This window comes from Rissa tridactyla, chromosome 1 (genome assembly GCF_028500815.1).
Source record: "Rissa tridactyla isolate bRisTri1 chromosome 1, bRisTri1.patW.cur.20221130, whole genome shotgun sequence".
Taxonomy (NCBI): Eukaryota; Metazoa; Chordata; class Aves; order Charadriiformes; family Laridae; genus Rissa; species Rissa tridactyla.
This window is the reverse complement of record NC_071466.1, coordinates 90,143,845-90,167,145: the sequence shown is the minus strand read 5'-3', so window position 1 is coordinate 90,167,145 and position 23,301 is coordinate 90,143,845. Positions and strand designations below refer to the sequence as shown.

Genomic DNA, 23,301 nt, shown 5'->3' with positions numbered 1-23,301 from the left:
CAGGTTGAATGGGGAAACACAAAGGCTGGGCCAGTTTTGCTTCCATTCCAGAAATCTGAGTGGAAGCTAACAGCCAGGACTTTATTTTCTCTGGGGAGGAAGGATGTTATATTAAATATTCATTATTTGAAGGTATGGATTATTCCAGATGGTATCTATTTTCATTGAGTCTTCTGGTCCAGATTGAAAATTGAAAATTGAAAATTAATACCAGCTACCAAAATTATCCCCCATACCATCATCTGAATTTTGTAAATACCAAAAGTTACAGGAACTACCTAAATATGGACAGATATTTAGCCTTAATGCTTCCAGCATCAAGACTAGATTCTTGCAGTCCTTTGTACACTGGCAGATTTCTCAGTCCTCAGTTTTTGGCAGACAGTCCTCAAGTGAGGGGCAAAACAGGGGGCACACTTCAAAGTTTATCAAGTTTCTAACTGCTAGGAATGACATTTTCCAAACATCCATTCCATCACCTTCTGTAAACAGGACAATGCTCCAACATACTATGCTCCCCTCCAAAGTTGAAGGGTACCCTTAGAGTTCCAAAACACTTAAGAGACAGGAAAAGCAGAACTCCTTAGATAACATTGCTATTTAGACATAGTTGGAATGCCCGAAAAGCATCTAATGAAGTCTGCTAGAAGAATTCATCTAAAGAAACTACCACAAACAGTGGGAGAGGTACATCTTGCATTTTCTTTCACTAACCTATTTATTTTAAGGATGTCACACTGCCTCTGTTTTTGATTCTGAAGGTCTTTCTTACTGAAACACTGTTTTTAACAGCTTCCTACTGCTATTATCACGTTTGATCCGTTCCAGAGAGTTTAGTCTCACTACTAGAAGATAAAGTGGAAAAATTTGTAGCTAAGGAGTTACCTGCAATTAAGATGAGAGTGGAGAGAAGGGGAGAGAAAAAGATCTGTCTAGATGCCTTTTATCTGGAAAAAGAACTGGTGTGTAATCACACCGACTCCATCAATAAGGGAGACTGAGCCTTGGTAGGATGCTGGCTTCTGATGCACAGATCTGTGTCTAGAAAGGCACTGGTTTATATAGAAACTAACTGCACTTCTCATTATGAAAACTTGTAATCGCTCCTAGATCATTTTCCTTATTTTCATTACAATCTCAGATTCTCCTCAAATAGGTATTTGTAAATTGCTGTATTTGCTACTCAATGACATCTGATTACCAAGTGGCATCTTGCCACTAACCTCATGCAGCACTTCACAAATGGACTCAGCAGAAAACATTGAAAATGAAACTTTGGAGTAATCCCTGACCATTTCTTGGCAGATAATATAGGCTTATTTTGTAATTCTAAGTCCTTAAGATGCCTGACTCACTCTTGTTGGGAAGTCTCCAAAGATAAATCAGGTAATATAGAATTTTAATTATGAATTCTCTACAAGTCTCTAAATTCTCTAAAAGTCTCTTTCATTTAAGGGGTTGGGGAGGGAGTAGGGGTGTTCGATCCTAAAACTACCTTATGTTTAATCTCCCAGGAAACTCTCTCAAGGACCATATCACAATTCAGTTTACTCCATTATTGCTACTTCACTGATTGGGTTAAAAAAAAAAATTAACAAAAACCTAACAAGGTGATCCCCAAAAGGTGCCGCATTAAATGAACAAGACAGTATAAATGCTGATCCCTTATCACAGAAAGAAAAAGAGAGGTAGAAAGCAGTAGGAGGGAGGGGAAATTTGATTAATTGCTGCCTTCAAACAAGCAGAACCACCACATGCAAATACTAAAGAATAGTGTGAAAAAGCATCACCAACGCTGCATGAACCACTGGAAGACAATCTGATATTTCTAAATAGATGTATTAATCTTAATGCCATTATTCATACACATCTATATATATAAAAAGAGAAATTCTACCAAATTCAAATTCTACATTCAATCTTTGTGCTTGATAGGTGGTCAATGGGTAGCCTGGTATCTGAAAGTTTTACTGCAAGATCATCCAGCATGAATTGCCTCGGGATGAGAACAAATATGTATTATCCAGTAAAAATTATGACAGCAATTACGAAGTTTTTGCAGAAATCTAATGTTACATTCTGGAACAGTATTCAGCATATGTCATTTTGTGTCTCTGTATTTTGGGGGGTAAGGGGGTTCTCTGTTTTTAAACAATTCTGGCCCCTTTGTAGTATAGTCGAATGTTGCTTTGGATATTAAATTGAGAATTTATCTTAAATGGAAACAAACAACTTCGCTAAAAATTAGACATTTATGACTTGCAAATTACAGATACTAATTATTTTCAGTATATACAATTATGATATTCTCAAGAGGTATTAATTTTGGGACAGATGTGCTTTCATCATGTAATTTGGAAATTAAGTTACACTCTCACGTATGGGAACTCAGAAGTCTGAATTTGTGTAAAGACAGGATTGATAGAGAGGAATTTTGTCTTGCTAATTTTCTCTCTCTCTCTCCCTCCCTCCTCCCCTTTCCTCTCTCTGATGAGAGTGTGGCCAGCAATCCTCACAGCTGGGTTGCCTTGCACTCAAAGGAATGGGGGCTGACTGCAGAGTTGATGAGGATACACTTCCACTTGACTCCACCTCCTATTTTGTCCTTTCAGATAATTCTTCCAAATCTAGTAACTTCTAAAAATTTAAACAATAATTAAGACATACCAACCGTAAAATATGCACAATGCTAAATACTTCACATTCATGGCAGAGTGCAGAAATTAAGTGTTGTTAATGCAAACATCTTTAGAAAGACATTAAAAATATACGTAATCCAAACTGAAGGCATTAATACAGAAAATTCCATCAAATGAGGATAAAAGGAAGAATATTGCTATGCTGGCCATATTTTCATTAGGAAAGGAAAGCATATTATTACAAAAATGCTCTCCAACATGTGCACGCCTATAATCTTCAAAGACAGGGTATGACAAGTGATAAAGGAAACACACGAAAAATACCACTGAAATATATCTCTGGGATGATATTGTTTTCAAGTAGGTGTATTAATTAAAGAAATCCATTTGGGAGTTCGTATTTTCTTGTTTTCCACATTTGAACTGTAGCCACCAATACAGAAAGGAAAAAGACAAGACAGAAAGAAATATTGCTTTCTGGCCCAGTATAGAAACAAACCAACCTTCAAACATCCACATTTTGTTTATACTGTTCCATTGGAGGTTGAAGATAAAGATGCAAGACATTCGGAGTATCTACTACAATTCTGAAACAGATTTTTTATTTTTAGACGGAACAAGTTCAGTCACTGCATAAACATTTCTATCTGGAGATCTTTACTGGTAGTCATGGATTTTTCATGCCTCTCTTGCAGATGCCACTTACAAAGGTAATTTTGTTCAGGAGAAAAGGGAAACATCTACTGCAGAGCCTTAATTTTCATGTAGAAACCTAGTACACTTTTGGAAAGACGCAGAAATTTTTCTCTCTCACAAATTTGTGGGCTCAAAGTCTAACACAATCTACTAGGCTGAAGATACTTGGATATCTGAATCTCTTCAGATGAAAGTAAGTGAAGAAGACTGTCATTTAGCTGCTCTAACAGTTTTAGTAGGACTACACAACGGAATAAGGTTCTGCACTCAAATCATTCTACCTCCTAAAGTAGGCATACAAAGCAGTTACTTTCTTAATGCCTGGGGATTTAAAAAAACAATCCATGTGCTTATATCCACTAAAGTAAATACTTTCACTCTGTAGAAAACAGAGACTGTGTAGCACTTAGAAGACCTTGACTTATGAACAAGACACAGCGAAGCAAATGCAAAACCCTTTTATTAAGCCGTGTCTAATGTAATGCTATTTTGCCATTTCTTCCTGCAGGTGGGACCATTCTCACTTAAAATGAAGTACCATCTCTTTTTAATCTCAGATGATCCAAAACTTCACTGGTTGTTAAAACTGTTTCTCTTAAATAAACCTGTAGTACAGGTTTCATGAGACAAGAGGAGTAACAAATGTCAACTCTAACACAGCACAGGCTGCTAGAATTGACCCTGGTGGGTCAACAGGATATAGGAAATAGGAATATAGGAAATCTTACAGAGAATTTGTTGCATTATCTCTGGTACTGCTTAGACTTTTCTGAGCCACTGTAAGAGAAAAACTAATAATTCCCTAGAAGTCTCATTCAGCTAGGGGGTTGCCTTCCCCAACCCTATGCACGTGAATGAAAACACAAAGGCAGAGGAGTTTAGCTAAATAGCCACTGCCTGGACTCACCGCTCTTATGTTTTCACATATATGGCTTACTTCCAGGAACTGAGCCTAAAGGTCTCAACTGGCCATTTGATCTGTTTGGTCCTTGAATGTTTATGCATTCATCTATTTTTCTCTTGCTGCACCAAATACTAAATAACATAAAGAACTAAACAGATGTTTAAATTAAGTTAAATATAAGTTTTTGAACTTCTAACTACAAAGCTTCTATATGATGAGATTTTGAATACTGGAATCACTTCTGTTGAGGTACACCTTACTTAATTTTTCTAAGAGTATTTTACCAAGAAACAGAGCAGTGAATAAACATTACTGGAAATATTTTTTGCAATTTTAACTGCTTTAAACCAGAAAATGAAAAAAATTCTTTTAACATCTAAGGGTAGGAAAATATAAACATTTACAAGACCCATTCCCACTATGTCAAGGAAAAGCACGCTGAGGAAAACACAGATGAAGTTTTTCATGTATGCCCTCTGTTGCCTCCAATGCATATGATTTTCTTATTCAATAATCTTCAGGAATGTGGACTATGAAAGACAGCAGCAAACAAAGATGTTTACAAAAGAAGGTAACTGTATCAAAAATATTCTAGTTTCCCAAATACTATAAAATTTATTTCAGGCTTTCTTTTAAGGCTGAAGGCAGGTTCGTAATAAAGACTAAGAAACTTTAGGATAGGTAACTTAGATTTCTTACAATTATTACAAAACATTCCATATTTTGTTCTTTCATATGCCCATTCAACTCTGAATCACCACAGACATCCCCACTTTACTGTTTAAAAAAAGGGTTAAAGTCATTTTCCCTTTCTAAAATCAGCATTGGACCATGTATTTCTGTATTATTTGTGACTTTAAGAAAATGTTTATGATAACCACATCATTTCATCATTTTTAGGTCATGAATGTCAAACAAACTTATCTTTGTGAAAAGAACCATGTCCAGTGAAAACATGGTCTCTTCAGCTCCAAATTTTAACTTTTGATTCTCCTGAGGGATGCAAGGTGCTTGAGTGCTGTAAGCATTGCTAATTATGCATACATCAACCAGCATCAAGTATTCAAGGCCAGCAGACCTTGTTGACTTGTGTCACCTACCATCCTATCAAGCTGCTTATAAAGCGGTCTCTATTAGAAGTTTATGTAGATTAATACAGACTTAATCTGGTTTGATATTTCAATATTTTGTTTTTCCAAGTTATTGTAATATAAGGCATTAACTATATCAAAATCCCATGAAAACAGGTGGTTTTAAAACTTACTTTAAACCTTAATTAGTTTACGTGGATTTCTGCTTCTTGTAATGTCCCTAATTAGAGACTAGTGGGATCTTTTTCCATCAAAAAACATAAATTGAACACAGCAAAAACCTAAACAGATTTAAAATGGGTCTCAAACTACTGTAAAAAGAAGAAATACAAACATCGATCCTTTCAAGACCAGTGATTTGTCATAAATCCTCTTGTGATTCATAATTTATTTTTAAAATAGTCTCAAAAGAAGCAAATCCTACAAAGCTATATAGCATCCATAGCACTTCTGCCAATCCAAGGTATCCACAGGAGGGCACATTTGCTCACTCTCTCTCAAAGTAGCTTGCTCAGGCACTATTAGTAATGCAGTTGCAGCAGACCTCTCCATAGGCTGCACAGATTTGCCCAAGATTTCACATTCTTGGCTACTGAATCTCATAACAAATACTGCTACTGGTACACTAAAACGACATACTTTGTTGTCAGTTTACAGCCAGACCAGATACCGAGAGCTGCAACCATATCTCTGTACTGCAGCAAACACATGCTCTCCAAGTGTTGCCAAAATTCATCATTGCTTCGACTGGGGCAACAGATCAGTTCCAACAGAGTACCTTCAAAGACAGTGCTTCCTGTAATCCTCTGAAGACAGTACCATCTTGTTATTAGGTGAGTGATTCAATCACCTAGGTAAATATTACACACTTGGTGGCAATCAACCATGACCATATTTACCTCTGGGCACACTTCCTGTAACATGATCTTCACAATACTGACTAAGCAGACAAATGATTGTGATAATAAGCCTTTACATTCCTGTATTCTACCTACAAAGGAAATTACAAAGTTAGTTTTACTGTATTGAAGCAATCCCCACTTCTTCGAACCTGTTCCATGCAGTGGCCAGCCTGGGGAGCCTTTTCTACAAAGAGCTGAGAAAGATTTCTGGCGTCATTCAGCCTTCCATAAGCAAGGTACCAGACTGTGGGCTAAGTGCTACGAAGAATCAACACTAAACAGATACTGCTCCTTTGCTTGTGTTTAGTCACTCTCAGTGGCTAAAATTCAGAGTGCAGAGAGCCTCACTCAGCCTCACTCAACCATCAGCGAGATGGATGCGTGTCCATCATGGCTAGTAAAATCCAATGAAGAGAGTTAAACCCTTTGTAAAGACATATCGATCATTACTTTGAAACACTTCACTAAAAATCATATTGATGCTCTAAGTCTAAAACAAACAATTCCTTTACAGGGCAGATCATGGAGAAGTTGCAGTAACAGTGAATCAATTACAGTTAATAGACGCTATGAGTGCTGTGACAAATAACTGCTTATTCACCCCCAAAATGCACTACACATGGTGACCAAAGGGTTATCTTTTACTATACAATAAATATAAATTATATCAGAAAAACAGATGTATAATGCCTTCATATGGTAAAATACTGACTGCTCTGTTCAATAATGAAGATATTTCTAATTTCCTCCTGGTTAACCAAAACATGATTCTAAATACAACCCATCTGTAAACCTCAATCAAGGAAAGAATTAGAAAATGCTACTGTGGAGGGGAGGAGAAAACTCTTGATCATCTGGTGGCAGTCTCCCTTCCCTCTCTCAGGTCCCCAGTAAACTGTGAATGGAATCACATTTATCTTTTATCTTTCACTCCAATTGCTTTCCATTCTGCCTTGACTTGGAAGCTTTCAGTACTAAAAATAAACGTCTCGGTTTCCGTATGTATAAACCAAAATGACAGTGATACAAGTGCAAAATTGGAAAAGACTCAGAAACCCACTTCCATACAAACAGGAAGGTCTCAAAATAATCACTGGAGTTAATTTGATGGCAGTCTAGCTCTCTGATTGTGCCTACCACATCAGCTGGTGTTACAATTCCTTCTATTTTCTGGCCCCACCTCCTCTTCAACACATGCCCATATACTTCTAGTACTACTAGCACAACGATAAATAAAATATAGTATTGCCACTACTAAGCACCTTTCCCTCACGACAAAGAAACTTCTTACCCTACCCACCCTCCAAACAAAAAAAGCTTTCAATCCATGGCTGTTGCGAGAACATGATTACAAAAGTCATCACCATCATCTACAATCATATTTTCACCTGTTCATGTGGTGTACACCTGTGGGATGTTGGCAATACACTTGATTGAAGTGTGGGAGATTCCAGGTTCACAACGAGCCCTGTCATCTTTGTTCTCTTAAGCAAATGTTCCATGCAATCCCAAAACCTGTGTGAACGCTATTGCCCCTTCTAATAATACCTTGTTTATAAGTCTTTTACCTTTTTAAATGCGCAAAATACAAATGCAAAACCTAAGAATATATACACAATAGTCACAACAGCAATATATATATAAAAAATAATAATTCAGAGATCTTTGAAAGTGTACCACAATGCTTTTATACTGCGACCTAATGTGCAAGCAGTAGACCACCCCACCACAGGTAAGAAATGAGAAATTTTGAGGGCTATTGAACACTGAATTTTCGCAGTTGAACAGTATAAAGTTATTTAGCAGTGTTCAATAGCTTTCAAACTCACTTCTGTCTGTGGGTTAGAGTGGTCCAGCAGAAAAAGACTGTAAAACAAAAACAGTGCAATACAGGTTGGACCAAGATTTTTTTCAATTTTTTTTTTTTTTTTTTTTTTACACACTTTCAGAGTTTGAATAATTTTATGCATTTTGAAAAACATAAAAAGATCTAAAGATGCCATACACTATTAACTAGACAGCACATAAAGAACATCTATATAAAAACAGGTTTTAGCCTACAATTATACTAATAATGCCACAGGCATATATTTAAAAATAAGATTAACAAACTGCCACTTCAGGGACAACAGCTTCCCAGTCCAACCAGTTCAGTATGAATTTTGCTATTGCTCAAACGGCATATACAATATGTTGGCGTTTTTTATTCAGTTCTTTTTAATTGGCAAAACTAACGCCTTGATAGCTGAGTAAAATACGGGATTCACTTCATGGATGTGAATACTGATTTTTTCAGGGATTTTTAAAAGGAGATCTAAGAGTTGGCATTTATTTATCAAGTGCTAAAAATGAGCATTTGAATATTCTAGTGGGAAACACAAAACAGTTTCCATCATAATAATTAGATCCACTTACTACAAGTGAAATGACACCCTCTTTATGCACAAAACTTGGTCAGTTTTTCCATTTATGCCTGCATATTTCAGCTTTCACCCATTCCCTAGCACGGATGTTTCATTGATGGCTGAGGGTAACACTTCAAAAATGAACTAGCTAAACAAACTTCCCAGCAGCACTTGACAGAGCTACACCTATTCTTCCCCATTTCCAAAGCAGTACAGAATTAATTACCAGTTCTATGGATCTATTGTAAGTATAATAGACTAAAGAGCTATCACAGACACATTTATTGTAAAAGCACAATCCCAAGAGTGTCTAGTAGAGGGCCAAAACGATTAACACAAATGCTTTGTCAGATCAAAGATAAAACCTGCACCGCCCAATTGAGGAATGAATTAGAACAGTGGGTTATCTTTCAAATTAACCAGGGCAGTTAGTGAGGAAAATTTCATGAAAGTGTAATTCTTAGCCTTTGTGAATCCACACAGCAGGCATTCTGCCAGCTGACAAGATGATGAAATTTTCATGCTTAAAAAAGCCCTCTTCATTTCCCAATTTAGATTAGCTAGCGTTTCTCTCTCTTTTCATCTATTTGCTCTTCTGAAGCAGAATTAAAAAAAAAAAAAAAAAAAAAAAAAAGAAAGCACACAACAGGATCAATCTCTCATAGAATAATGCATTTCTGAAAAGAAAGAAAATCTTTGCATGTCATTTTTTAGATATATTTACAGTTAGGAGTAAGATTATCAAAACCGATATTGTTAATACCATTAAGAAATCCATAAATACTGGAGCAATGGCAGATATGTTTTGGAAGACAGACAACAAACATTTCAATGTTTATTGGCAAAAAATGATTGCGGAACCAAAAAATTTTATATAAAGGCAAGTAATTTACAAAAACAATGGGATTGTAGGAGGATTACAAAATCCAATTTAAGCGCTTACATGTGCATCTTTTTAAAGGAAAGACGTATATCACCATTGTATTTATTTATTTATCGGTTTCATGTGCCAAAAAGGGTAAGCAGATTTTCCACTTACATTTTATGGCACTTCCCCCTGCCCCTAAATTTACACAGCCACTTATAAAAGCATTTCAACAGTCTAAAGAAAACTACATGCAATGATCTTAAACGCTTAAAAAAAAATTTGATTCAAAGCTCAGTGAAAAAAAAGTAAGCTTATTTATTTCAGTGAGTTGTGATAGGGCTGTCTTCATAAAACGTAGCTCATTATTTTAAAGGTTAAAAAATTCATTTTTGCATTTTGTGGTCTTGTAACATGTGCCATTTGACCAACAGACAAACAACAATAATATCTAAAAAAAATTTTTTTAAAAAATTAATGGAGTGACAAAGTTAGACAATATATTTGTCTGTTTTAAATTGATATTTCTGTGCCTTTCACATGCAACCACTACAATAGGAGACTGTTAAATAAGCGCCTCAAAGTTTCATCAAATGTTTTGTTCAGACATTTCTTTGCCATTCTACTTCTGGGTGCGTCTTTATAGTTTATAGGATTATATGGGTGTTAGGGCAAACACCCATTTGATGAATCTCAACTCCAGCTGTTATACAGTCACTACAAGTACTTGATGAAAGGAATAAACTAAAACTCTCAGCATCTGATTTTTTAAGAGCAAACAGGACAAAAATTTACTTGCCCAACTCCGTGGAAAGACCTTTTTTAATTTTAAAATTATTATGCAATTTGGAAATTACTTTTTACAATAAAATAATCTCACATTTCCAGAGTCTGAATGTATTCCACAGTCAAAAAGTAGTTTTAGAACTTATTATTATAGCTAACTAGGTTAAAAGTAAGTTCTCACTACTAAAAATATAACAGAGTTTATAAAGCTTTTACTTACAAGGACAAACAAATTCCTTTTGAAGGACACTTCATTATCCTACATACCATGTAGTAAGATACTTAATAGATTTTAATACAATGTAAGCAAATTTCAATGTTCGGTATTTAAATATTTCACAGCTTGGTCTTTAAAAAAAAAATAAAAAAAATTACACCACTTTTTGTTCTTATCAGTAACAAGAATTTTACCTGCCCTTAAATGTATCTTCCTTCATTCATCAAGGTTACTGTTGCACATCTTATGCACATGTTTTCTAGCACTTTATATGCCAGAAATTACTTAGCATGTGGCATTGTGTATTATCATAATGTACATATATTAAATCTAAAGTTAATCAGAAGCAACTTTTATACAAAAGCAGTCTGTGTAAATGTAATACTTTGATATATTATTTAATAACGCATTGTCTAAATTAACATAATATGTATAGTAATATCAATTGAATGATAATTTTGCAGCCAGGTGGACTTTGGAATAAAGTAACATGAGATCTTGCATTTTGGTAACTTCACTGCCCAGGTCATCTCCCTTAACTTCAATGGAAAAGAACAATCTATCCCTATTTTGTGAAATACTGCCTGAATTTAAATACTCTAAGAAAGTTTTGTGCTCCTTTTGATGTAAACACCTTCAAAAGAAGTACTTATACATTGAGAAACTATTACGTTTCCAGAAAAGAGCTTAGAAAATACTTACCTACAATTGCAGTAAGAAATAATATAGAAGATAATACAAAATGCATACTTAGTATTAAAATATAATGATAATTCTTAGCATTGTAGCTGTTGTCTGCAAAAAATATTTCCTAATACTTAAGAAAACACTCCACGAGTTAGGTAAGCCATTTGTTTACAGGACAAATTTTCAAAAACAATTTACATTTTTGTGTACATCAAAGGTTATGAGCACCCAAAGGTTACGGGTGCTTTCAAAATTGATTCTGTCCCGAAGCTGTCGAAACAGGCAATGCTGGACAACCCAAAAAGGCAGGCTTCAATATGATGAGAGGACCTAAGAAAATTTTACCAAAATGGCTAGCCGCCAATCCAAAAAATATGATGCTTCCAGCATAATAGAGATGCAAAACATATTGATATAATCTAAAAATCATGGTGGGTTTTTTCCTAACCAGTCACCACTTTGGACAGCGCAAAGATGGGAATTTCAAATATTACACTTCCCCCCGCCGCCTCCAATGCCATACAAAGCCAACCACTACCATGGGCGCACTGCCCTCCCCAAAAGAGAATTATATCAAATTAATTTCTCCTCTTTTTTTCCCCTCCCAACTGTTATGAAGAAACATTTCCCTTCCTATTGTCCTTCAAAGAAGTCTTACAGAACTGTGGTTTAGTCTTTCTATTCACAATGTAAGACAATATACATCAACTTGGGTTGGATAAATTGATATCTGCATATTTGATAGGCTTCATAGATTTTTCTCAAAAATTTCTCTAAAAATTTGGAAAACAGAGAGCTACTACATCTGTAATAATGCTGACACAGTTACAAAAATTTAAGTACATCTGATTATCTTGACTTGAGACTGAACGGAAAAAACAAACATTCTAAATCAGTATTTGAAATCATTGTTTCTTTTCATAAAGTTGGGTTTTGACATTGCATGTTATTCCGTTGGACTATACAAAAAAAAAGTAAAAGTCTCTAAAACCTCAGCACCACTTAGAAACCTCATTTCATATGGCAAAATATTTTCTGAATACTTACATTATAGTATTTTCTGACGTAGCGTCTAATATCCAACAGTAATTTGTTGTTCATTTGAACCACATAGTTGAAAGGAGGCTCGTCACATTCAGTCTTACTGCACCTTTGCAAGCTGGGTTCAATAAATCGCCCCTGAAAATAGAAGTGTAAAACCAGCATGCATTATTACAACAGGTGATGGTACAGAAGTTATCAGAAGACTTTAGACATAATACATATCACCTTCTCTGACCTACAAGTTTCCCCATTCTTTTCTTAATGAAAGGTCTTTGGAGGAACATACTCCTTCACCTGCTACAAAGTTAATCAATCAACAAAATGATGTTAAGTAAAAAAATTAATCTATGGACAAATCACCCTCTCCTGTCTCCCCCAAAACAGTGCAGGTATGTTGTTTTCTCAGGGACATCAAAATTCTGCCCAAGCCCACTATCAGAATATTGAAATCAACCTCATATACACCAATTATGAAATTACCAACAGGGCTGTAGAGACAAACCTCGTGAGACAAACATTGTTAAACAAGAATGACACGATCATCTTTTATTTTCTCCAAGTGAAGAGAATAGATCTTACAGTTTTACACCATCTCAGTCCCCTGACTTTCAAAACATTCTGAACATTTGACATTAAAATTTCAGAACCTCAAAGTGGTCTGTGAACAGCTGAAATTAAGTTGGTAGAATTCTTATAAAAATAAGAACAAGCTGTTAGGTTGGACAGTTATACAACTTTCAGAAAACTTTCTTTCAAGGTGAGACTTTGCTTTTGTGAGCCATCTTGGCTAAAACACCACCCATAACACTAAGTAATTCCAGGTGGAAGAGAGGGGGGTCTTTTTTGGTTTGGTTTAGGGTGGGTTTTTTTTGTTTGGTAGGGTTTTTTTGTTTGTTTGCTTGGTTTTTTTTTTTTAAAGGAGTTTAATACCCACTTCTCTCCAGTTAGCCCATCTGCAAGTTGTCAAGCCTACATGCAATTAACTATCTTATTTACAGCTGTAATGAACAAGAGTCAAGGATTCACAAAGTATCACTCTATTTATGTGTCTTTTCCTCTTACTTGCGTCCAAAGACTGCTTTATTTTGATTCAAAAAAATGCAAAACATCTGCTGTTTGTCCAAATTAACTTAGAATAATTACTTTTAATTTAGATAAAAGATTTATTTGCTTTCAGTTTCAAGGTTTTCACTACTCTGAAGCTCCCTAATTTGCCAATGACTAATACATACATAACATCGCTGTAGAGTTAAATACTTGGCCCTATTTCAAGTTGTGATCCAAGGTCAGAGATACATTTTTTGTCAGAACTTCTTAACAAGAATGTACCCCTATGACTTCTTATGTTCAATACACAAAGACAGGAGGAAAGATAACACAGAAAAACCTTACTGTCAGGAAGGGAGGTGGGATGTAGCAAGATAAACACAAGTTTCTCAAACACTTTGTTCCAATTAATATGATTTAGGATAAGGAATTGCCATTGCTAGACGAAAGTTTCATTAAATAGAGAACTGGAAGTTACTAAGGTGTTAAGATAAGGATTCCTTAAAAAGTTACAGCAACAATCATTCACGACTGTGGGCAAACAGATTAATGAAGCCAGATAATCTCACATGTTCTGCTAGATGACACAGCTGAAATGCAAAAATGGGAAAAATATTTCAGCACTATCCTATCAGCAAATTTCTGTTCCAAAGCTATAAATAGCAGGATTCAAACAATATGGTATCTTCTCCTATATCAAACGAAGCCTAACTGAAAAGCCGTTCTCTCCACAAGTATTTTTCTCCCTCACCGATGAACAGAAATGAAACAGAAAAAAAACTAACCGAACCATCAAAGACATTGTCATAAATATTTTCTGTTCCACATTTGAGGCAGCAAAACTTGAATCTTTCACAATCCCTATATTTCTCCTCATCAGTGAGCTGAGCTGGGCCACCAACCAAGGCATCATTCTCCTCATCTTTATGGTAATGGTGATGGACTCTGAATTGGGAGGGATCCAGTCCTATTAATAAGAAACAAAAATTTCAGAAGACTAAGAGGTCAACCATACAAGTAGGCTCATTTTTCATATGCTTGGTGAAGCAGATTCAAAAGAAAGTTACAAAATGTAAATGCAGAAGCTGAAAATCTCTTCTTAGCAAAACTTCCTTTATAAAACTTGAATACATTTTACAATTTTTAACCACAAATAAAGGTTCACGAAACACGAAGAAATCTTCTTACTTATCTTCTTACGCAAGATTGCTTTACAAATAAAACAAGCACACTGCATTATCATGGGAGTATGCAACAGAACATTTTGTTTCTGAGGAAACCACTCCTAAGGATGGCTTTATTGTTATTTTCTTCTTAAGTCACATTGAAAATATTTCAATAAAAATGTGCATCGTTATTAAGAAACAGTCTTTAAATCAAAATGGCACCATTAAAACTGAAAACAGAGAATAAAAACCCCATTAAAGAAACGCGGGTGCACTGCTATTACCAACTCCTTCAAGTCCGTATACAACTGCCAACTCTGATTTCAATGCAGTGGTCGATTTCATTTTGGCTCAGTGGTTAACAGCATGTAGGTTTCAATCTAATGCAGTGGTTAAAATTCAGCAGCAGCATTTAAAACGACAGCGCTGGAGACAAAATGCTTTATTTTTGATTGCCAGAACTCAAGATTTTAAACAAATAAATACACAAAAGAGATCCTAAAAATACTGATTCAACCACAAATAAGTAAATAAGCAAGCAAGCACGAAGTTCACTGCCCTAGGAATAAGACTGCCAAAGTAAACTTAATAAAAATCCACGGGTTTTTCATCCTTTGTCATGTGCAACCTTTTAAAAGTCTATGTATCCCATTCACAGGTTTTTTTTTTCTTAACTCTAGCAAATAGCACACACTAGAGAAAAAAAAATAATTAATCGAATTAACATGTAGAAGAAAATGTTCAGAAAACTATGGCTCAGTTAATTATAAAAAAGAAAAGATCAAAAGACAAGCACTTTAAAAATATTTTTAACAGCGACCAATTAAGCCAAGTAACAGATTACCATGTATTAACCTATACCTCACGTAAATTTCAATAACAAATGTAATAATTACTGTAGAAAGAGCAAGAAAGATTACAAATAGAAAGTAAAGCTAGATTTTACAGTTCTTCTTAACCTTACTATACAGTAGTGGGAGACTTAAAGACAATGTTTGGCAACAATACTCAGTTAAACTAGACAAATATTATTGTAGATACAGAACAGTGTTATACAGACAGATATAGACTGTCTTTACATAAAAGATTTCATATGTGTGACCTTACTATTGCTATTCTGAATTTGTATTTTGCAATCATAAACCAAATTCAAAGACAAGGAAAAATTCTATTACCAAAAAAGTTTATTTGATTCTTGATAGAATAGGGGTTTCACTTTAATTTAAAATATCTTCCCAGTTTTAATTTTATCAAAAGAAACAAATGTCATTGCATAACGGTAACAATTTACCTCCCAGAGGTTTTAAAACTTTTAATACAGTTCTCTACTATTCATTAAAAGGAAGAGCAAACAAAGCAAAAACATTGCTAATAGCTTATTTTACAGTCTAATACATATGGTACCCCCAAAAAAAGAGTGTGGGGTTTTGGTTTTTTTTTCCTTTTGTTTTTTAAAAAGGGTTGATAATGTATTTACTGTTTTAGAAAACAAAGAGTATGTTCTGCAACATACATGTAGTAGATAAAAGATATAGACAAGGTACTTGAGTTTACTATTAAGATTTTGCAAAAAATCAACTCATTATGCAGTAGGCTGGATCTAAGACAGTAATAGTGAATACAAATAAAATTCTCGGTTTACTCGAGTTCAGAATTGGAATGAAAAAACATTGTTGCAACTTTCCAATACAGATGCTATTAAAGTTCAGGTAGAAATGTATCTTTAGTTGTTTCCCAAAAGGCAAATATAGAGCAAAGTAGTTCACTAAATGAAAGATAAAAGGAGATAAATCCTGGTCTTCAGACAACTGCAGTTTTCCAATATTCAGTCAAAACCAGTGACAGCAGAGAAGCCTCTGGACATTTAAAAAAAAAATAAATCCTTGGAAGAATTGAAATCACACCTATCTCTGAACTTTCTTAGCTGTTTTGGCTGGAGAAAACAACTGGAAAAATATTGTGATGATTCAAGTGTACATCTAACTTTTTGTGTGCCAACAGCCCCAGTGAAGTCAAAGGGACCACAAATAGGCTTTTAAAGAACATGCCTACCTTAATTACCTTGTGGAATTGGGACCTATTTTATCTATTATCTCCTTTCAGGAACAGTTTGTTGGTCCAATTAATCCATTTCAGCACACTAACCCGTATCCTCTCGGACTGGGTCACCCTGGTTTAGTCTACCTGGTAAACAAAACTGGGACTGTCTGATGGGTGGGGGAAAACCAAAAAATACCTGGTTTTGGTAATTTGGAAATGAAAAGGATGAGATTAATCAGTGAACTTCTTTAAACTCCTTTTTTTTTTTTTTTCCCCTCCAATGACATCAATAAAAGTCAAAGGGACTTTGACTTACTCTGACATGAAAATCTTCAGGGCTATCATTGAATTACCTGCACCACAGGTGAGCTTTCCCACCTCACCAAAACTGCAAGGTTGTATGCATGACAAAGAAATGTAACATTAAATATATGCTGAGGAACCTAGCGTGACAAAAGTAAACAATAAAAGTAAGTTCCAGCACTTGCTTTTGAATTATTGAATGGAATTATTATAACGTTTACTAACTGGCCAGCAAAAGAGAAACTGAAAAAAAAATAAAAGTCAAACACATTCTACTAATCGCAGTTATTTTAAAAATAACTTTTTTGTCGGGGGTTTCCCCACGTCTCCCCACAAACAGCCCACGGCCCCCAGGCCCCGGGCCTCGGCCCCCGGGGAGGCCTTTGGCGGAACGCCGGCCGCCCCTCAGCGCCGACCGACAAACAAAGCCCCCGAGCGAGGGTTTCTCTCTCCGGCATTTCGTGTTTCAACGGCAGGCTGGTCGGGAAGTACGGAAAGTTTCCCCCGGCTACACCTTTGCCCGTCAGGCATGTTGCGAGCGGCCGGGAAACGGCATCCCCTGCTGCCACCTGCAGGCGACGGGCGCCCATTTCAGTCGCGGCGGCGCGGTGGGGCCAGAGCCCGGCGGATCCGAGGCTGGGCGGCCGAGGCCAGCTTTCCCCCCCCCCCCGCCCCGCCTTCACACGCCTTTTTTTTTTTTTTTTTTTTTAAATTATGTTTATTTTTTAATTTTTTCCACAAAAAGATCCTCCTGCGCTGCAAAGCCAGCCGGCTTTCTGCGTGGGATCCGTAAAACCACCTCCTGCGCGGCCAGAACACGCAACGCACTTCAGCAAGTCTCAGCTGCTAAGCAGGTCTAGAGCGCCTCAGAAACAAAACCCCCAGCAAAACTGATGCACTTTGGGGTTTATTACCCTATTGTCATGAAGTTTTGTCACTCCTTGAATCTTAATTTCCATCATTCTCCCTTCCCTTCAGCCTCCAATTGAAGAAAAGCAGCAGAACGGACAGAGCCTGATGCAATTCCTGCTTGCCCCAAGGAGAGCACATCTCTCCTGGTTTCTGTCAGGGGGAGTCCGGCTGAGTAGCCACTAAATACTACATTAAAGGCACCTATTAAATGACTCTAGGAAGAAGAAGAAAAAAAAAAAAAAGGCAATATTTTTAAGGTGGTGGTGGGTTTCCTTACAAGAACGTGCAGACACTGCGTAGAAGGAGGAACCGGTACTCTTAACGACAAGCCTCATGAGGCCCTGGTAATGGCTCCCTAAAATTGGACAGCCTTCCTAAGACATTTTGCCCAAATGCCAAGCAATCTGCAGAGCACCAACGTGCACATCCACCTGTAAGGCAGCAACATGTATCTCTTTCAGAAGGCCATGACACAGCCTAGGACAGCAGCCAGCAACTTCCATCATTTAGATAAACTGATGATATGCAGCAGCAGCTACAAAAATCCCATGGTTAAATGACTCTGCTTCCATAATGTTTAGATACTTTTGACAACACAGAAATAAGATGCTATTTTTCTTTCAGACAAGGAGCGGTATTTATGTATCAACAAAACCCCCTTACTTTAATTACGTTAAGAGAATGGTTCTGCCAATAGAGTTCTTTTAGTTTAAAAGCTACAGGTGTCTTCAGGATGAAGTAAGGAAGGTCTCCAAGCATTCAAGATGATGAGATTTATCGAATGATATTACTGATCAGATTGCACACTTTACTTAGTTTCAGAAACCCTGACAATACTCATCATGTCATTGCTTTTCCTTCAGAACTTCAAGAAAAAGAGAATGAATGCAGGAGTATGCCCATGAGGTTCTCATTTTTAGGAACAATGAATTTCCATCTCTCAAAGGCTAAGCAGACCTCCTACAATGTCCAAAGACAAAAGGCAATTTTCATCTTGATTCCATAGTGAATAAATATGATATTTAAGGAGTTCTCTGCAATTTTTAGGTGTGCTTATTTGCTTTTGTTCTTCAGGGTCTAGAATAGCTTAAAATAACTTGCTTTGAGTACAGACAGAACAAAGAACTTTTCATCATTTTCATCTAAGCCAAGCTTCCCCAAGCAGGGTTCAATTTTATCTACTTGGACTAATGCAGTGACACGCCAATGAAACGTTCACCTTGCAAAGAGATTCTGTTCAGTATGAAACGGAGATCTTTTTTCTACAACCATTCTCCCTATACAGACACATGCCCTACGTTAACACAATAAATCATATCAGGCAGAGGAGGACACACACAATGAGAATGCAACTAAGTTTTGGTCCACAAATGCAAGACTTAGATATCCTCCAGAACACCAGCTTTCTTCTTCAGAACACAAAAATATGCTCTTTTGCAACATGATGGGAAAATCAACAGGAATTTGGATGTGTAACATGATGAAAATACTAAGCAAAAAAGCCCAACTTAGCAACACAGAACAGCAAACGGTTTTCATGTTTGCCTGTTTTAGCAAGCTGGGCTCAAGTATCTTGTACACTTTTGTCTTGTAAATTATTTTCAATTACTTTGAAACGAAACCACTTGACTATCCCTCCAGTATTGTTAAAAAAATTCTGTAAGATAACTTCAGCTTGCAACGATTTATGTACGACTCTGATTAAGTGCTGTATATAAAGATGTAAGTAGAGGAGAAGTTTTGAAAAAGACCTGACTTCACCCCCAAGCTCAATTTAAGCATTCTCAAGAAAACAAAGCTGGAGAAGGACCTAACATTTTTACAGCACAGCAAGGTCAAACTGAACACATTTTGGATCTAAGATTGTAACAGATACATACAGGTTTTCAGCTTGACAATTGTGGACTATTAATAAACTCTCAGCTGCATGATGCTATTATAGACCATAAAAGAAATTTTCATCTTGAACGTACTACAGCACAAAAAGCAGCACACGCATTTGCAAACAGTAGATGCCATCAAGTGGCACACAGTTCTGAGATCTGGGCACTTAATTTAGGTGCCTGAAGGGAGCCAGTCTTTTCTGAAAACCCAACCTTTTGTCAACAAGGAACAACTCTGAGTTTGAGCTTAACTCTACAAGACTGGCAATCTTCGTCAAATAAAATAAATTAACTTCAGAAATCTTTCTTGTCTTTTACCTAAGTGAAGTACAAGTTTACTGCCTATTTTAAACTGCTTCAACCTAACCAAGAGTGCTTGACCTTTTCAGTCAGGCATACCGCATAGTCTGCTCTGACATCAAGGGAAAGTTGTATACCAAGGCCTCGCCACATAAACAGAATGATTTGTATGGTCAGCCTGCATGTGTGAAGCAGGGCTGACACCTCCTCAAAGCACCAGAGCTGCTGAAGACAGACTGCAACATCAAATGCCTCAAAAGCTAGCTGCATGTTACTCAGACTGTCTTGGGAGATGAAGATCTTTCATGGCTAGCACCCCTTCTTGAGAAGCAACAAGACAGGAGCTTACTTGCACACATTTTTAAGTGCAAACTGCAAGCTCACCACGAGCAGAACCCGCTGTTTGTTAAGTAACCTACAAAGATGCAGCGTCCCAGGTGAATGGTCCTGAAGGCAACATGCTGCCAGTTGGTTTTAAGTGACCAAATGCTGTATCTTGGCCATTACATAAACACAAAATATTGAGGACTAACTCTTCCTTCGAGCGTTCCAAACTTCTGAACAAAATAATTTCTGCAGGTCTGAACTTCTTGCAGACATGGGCATGGAATCAAACAGGAGATTATTAAACTGACACAGCGCAACTCTCTAAAAAAGTTTCCTTGTGGGAGACGATAGCCTTGTCAAGAACTCAGCAGCCAGCAAGATTAACAACTTTTTCTGTGTCCTTGAGTAACAGATTTAAAAATAACGAACTAGATGTGAGATACAAATCACAAAATTTCTGTTTATCAAGGAGATCAATCACGTCTGTTGGTGAATCACTTTCAGGGAGGAAACAACACTAAAAGGATTACACACGCAGCACCGTATTTTCATGGAAGGAGACCCGATAGAACTGTTAACAATTTTTCAACACCTATACGTCTTTCTAGATAAGAAGCCTAGGGAATGGAGAAGACAGAGGCAACCTGAGTTGGGCAGAAAAATCTCTAATTTTAATTCTGTTGACATCTTCTTAAGAGAAAAAACACTCTAACAAGAGCAATTCCCTGTTGCTCATTTGAATAAAAACTGGTGATTCTGTAGGTCACTAGCATTAGTCACATTTTTAATAGCACTTTTTTTTTTGCCACTTCTTTTCTCCATATGGAGCAGGCAAGACTGGTACTAAGGTTTTATGTTTCCATTATCCACTAGGTCAGTTCTGGCAAACAAAAGTCTTCACTTACACCCTACACCCACAAAAATTTGTATCCTTTCATTATGACTCCTTTCTTTCTGGGAAGATGCTAGAGATGCTAGGGTTTCTCTCTGGAAAAATGCTAGTTCTGGATGCATGCTCCAGAACTACTTTAGTAACTTAAGAAAATCTCAAAGACATGCAATAGTGCCATCATTTATGAAGAGTAAATTTTTGCAACTCTGAACAAGGATTATAAGATTAAGTTCACGTTAATGAGCACCTTCTGAAAAATGGCAGCCGCTTTCTACAGACTGTGTAACACAAGCTATTGTTCACTGTAAAAAGACGGATTTTGGGAAGCATTTTTGTTAAGAAACATACATTAAAACTTCTCACTTTGTCTCTTGTAATTCTTTAAATAAACTGAATTTCAAATACTTACCTAACCACGTTGCAATAAGAACAGAATCAATTCCCTCTATGGGCTCACATATTCTAGCAACTACTGGATGTATTTGCTGTGACAGGTAGTACTGAGTATCAATAGTCAGATTGTTTTGTTTTTGCAACTGTTCTGGAGCATACGCTCGCTGGCTGGCACTGAGATCTGATCCATCCTAAGACAGGAGACACATACGAAACAAAGTGTAAAAAAAAAAAAAAAAGTAAAATCCACATTCAGTCTATAAAAAGGATTATGCTTCAAACATTATGCGTTATTTTAACGCAAAACTGTTACATGATCACTCTCTTTTGGTTGATTTATTATGCATCCAATATAAATCCAGCAGTAGTAAAAAAAAAAAAAAAGTGCATTGCTGATGCTGGCATCAACTAGCAAGTTCAAGAATGTAAATCCAGCTTGTATTATTGCAGCCTACACGTGCAAATCAGTAAGAGTAGACAGAGTAAACAGTCCCATCTGTCAATTCTGAAATGCACAATGAAAACACATTGTAACCATCAGCCCAGTTAAAAATACGCGCAGGGCATGCATTTTCGATTCACTTTGTACTGAACTAGCATTATCATTTTGCACAACAAGCAAATTCTAAGTCACGGATATCAAAACTATATCTGTTTTGTTAGGAAATTTATATTCTTTGATTCTACAAAGAAACAAATAGAACAAATGGTCAGAAAAAGGACCATCGTTCATTGGCGTGCGAAGAAATGACAGAGGCAACAGCATCAGTTTGAAAGAGCAAATTCTGAAATATTCGGAAATACTGAAATAAACACATGGCGACATCTCAAGCCAAGGGAGAAACACCACTCAGAGGTTAGAGTAAACATTACATTCTTCTCCAACTTGAAAGAGGAAGGTAAGGAGAAAATAATTCAATTTGGGAAGGCAATAATTAAATTGAAAACAGTATTCATGGAAGAATCAACTCTAAGATGGTACTCTTCTGGAAAACGTAACTTAAGCAGTCTGCAGAATCATATTCCCAGTCCACAATTAAACTAGGAAATTTTATTTTTAATGTGTGTCAAAAATCTTAGAGCAGAACTTAAAGTAGTATTTTAGGAAGCATTTGGTAATAGAAGTAAGCCTTAATTGGGATGGGGGGGGGGAAGTATCATAAAGCTTATTTTTTGCTAAGTACAGTCTCTTTTTTGCCTTTTTTTACAGCAAAATAAAACTAATGCATTAATATGTGACACCTTCACTTTTCAGTGAAGATGAGCTACTGGCTTCAATAAGGTCAGCAACCATGGACTGAAACCCCATCACTAATAAAGACAGACTGCAAACCATTGGTCCCTCCTACTCCTTTCAGACGACTTAGTATTCAGAACAAAATTAATTTAGACTATTCAGCTCATCCAGCTGCTTTGCAAAAATAATTACAATGCAATTCCTTCAGCTCCCTTCTTTCAACAAGTACGTTCTTCTCTTGCATTGTGCCATTGCTCAGCCGTACCCATGGCCCAGCTCCCATAAGTCTTGGCAGCTTTGTCACACCAAGTTAAGAACTCTCAATTAAATAAAAAATGGTATCTTTCAGTTTTTAACGATGAAGGAGCTGAAATAGTGATCCTCTGCAGAAGCCACGTTCCCGAGCCCATCGGTTTGGCATAAGAGATGCCTTGGTCCATCTCATCCAACCTACACTTTTCTTTTTAATAGCACATCCAAAGTGGAGTATATATTTATGAGATCATGATAAGCATTTATAGGATAAACCTCTGAAAACAGAAAGTTTCCTCAAATTCGCCAGTCT

At 36.5% G+C, this 23,301-nt stretch overlaps 1 protein-coding gene across 1 annotated transcript in view; it reads right to left on the bottom strand.

Annotated features, from left to right (window-relative positions):
- Positions 1-23,301, bottom strand: part of POLA1 (DNA polymerase alpha 1, catalytic subunit) — a 206,097-nt gene that overhangs the window by 98,247 nt on the left and 84,549 nt on the right. The window contains exons 32-34 of the mRNA XM_054217655.1: positions 21,516-21,690; positions 14,069-14,250; positions 12,240-12,371 (exon numbers count right to left, since the gene is read on the bottom strand). Coding sequence (XP_054073630.1) covers positions 12,240-12,371; positions 14,069-14,250; positions 21,516-21,690 — 489 coding nt within the window. The remainder of the gene's footprint in view (positions 1-12,239; positions 12,372-14,068; positions 14,251-21,515; positions 21,691-23,301) is intronic.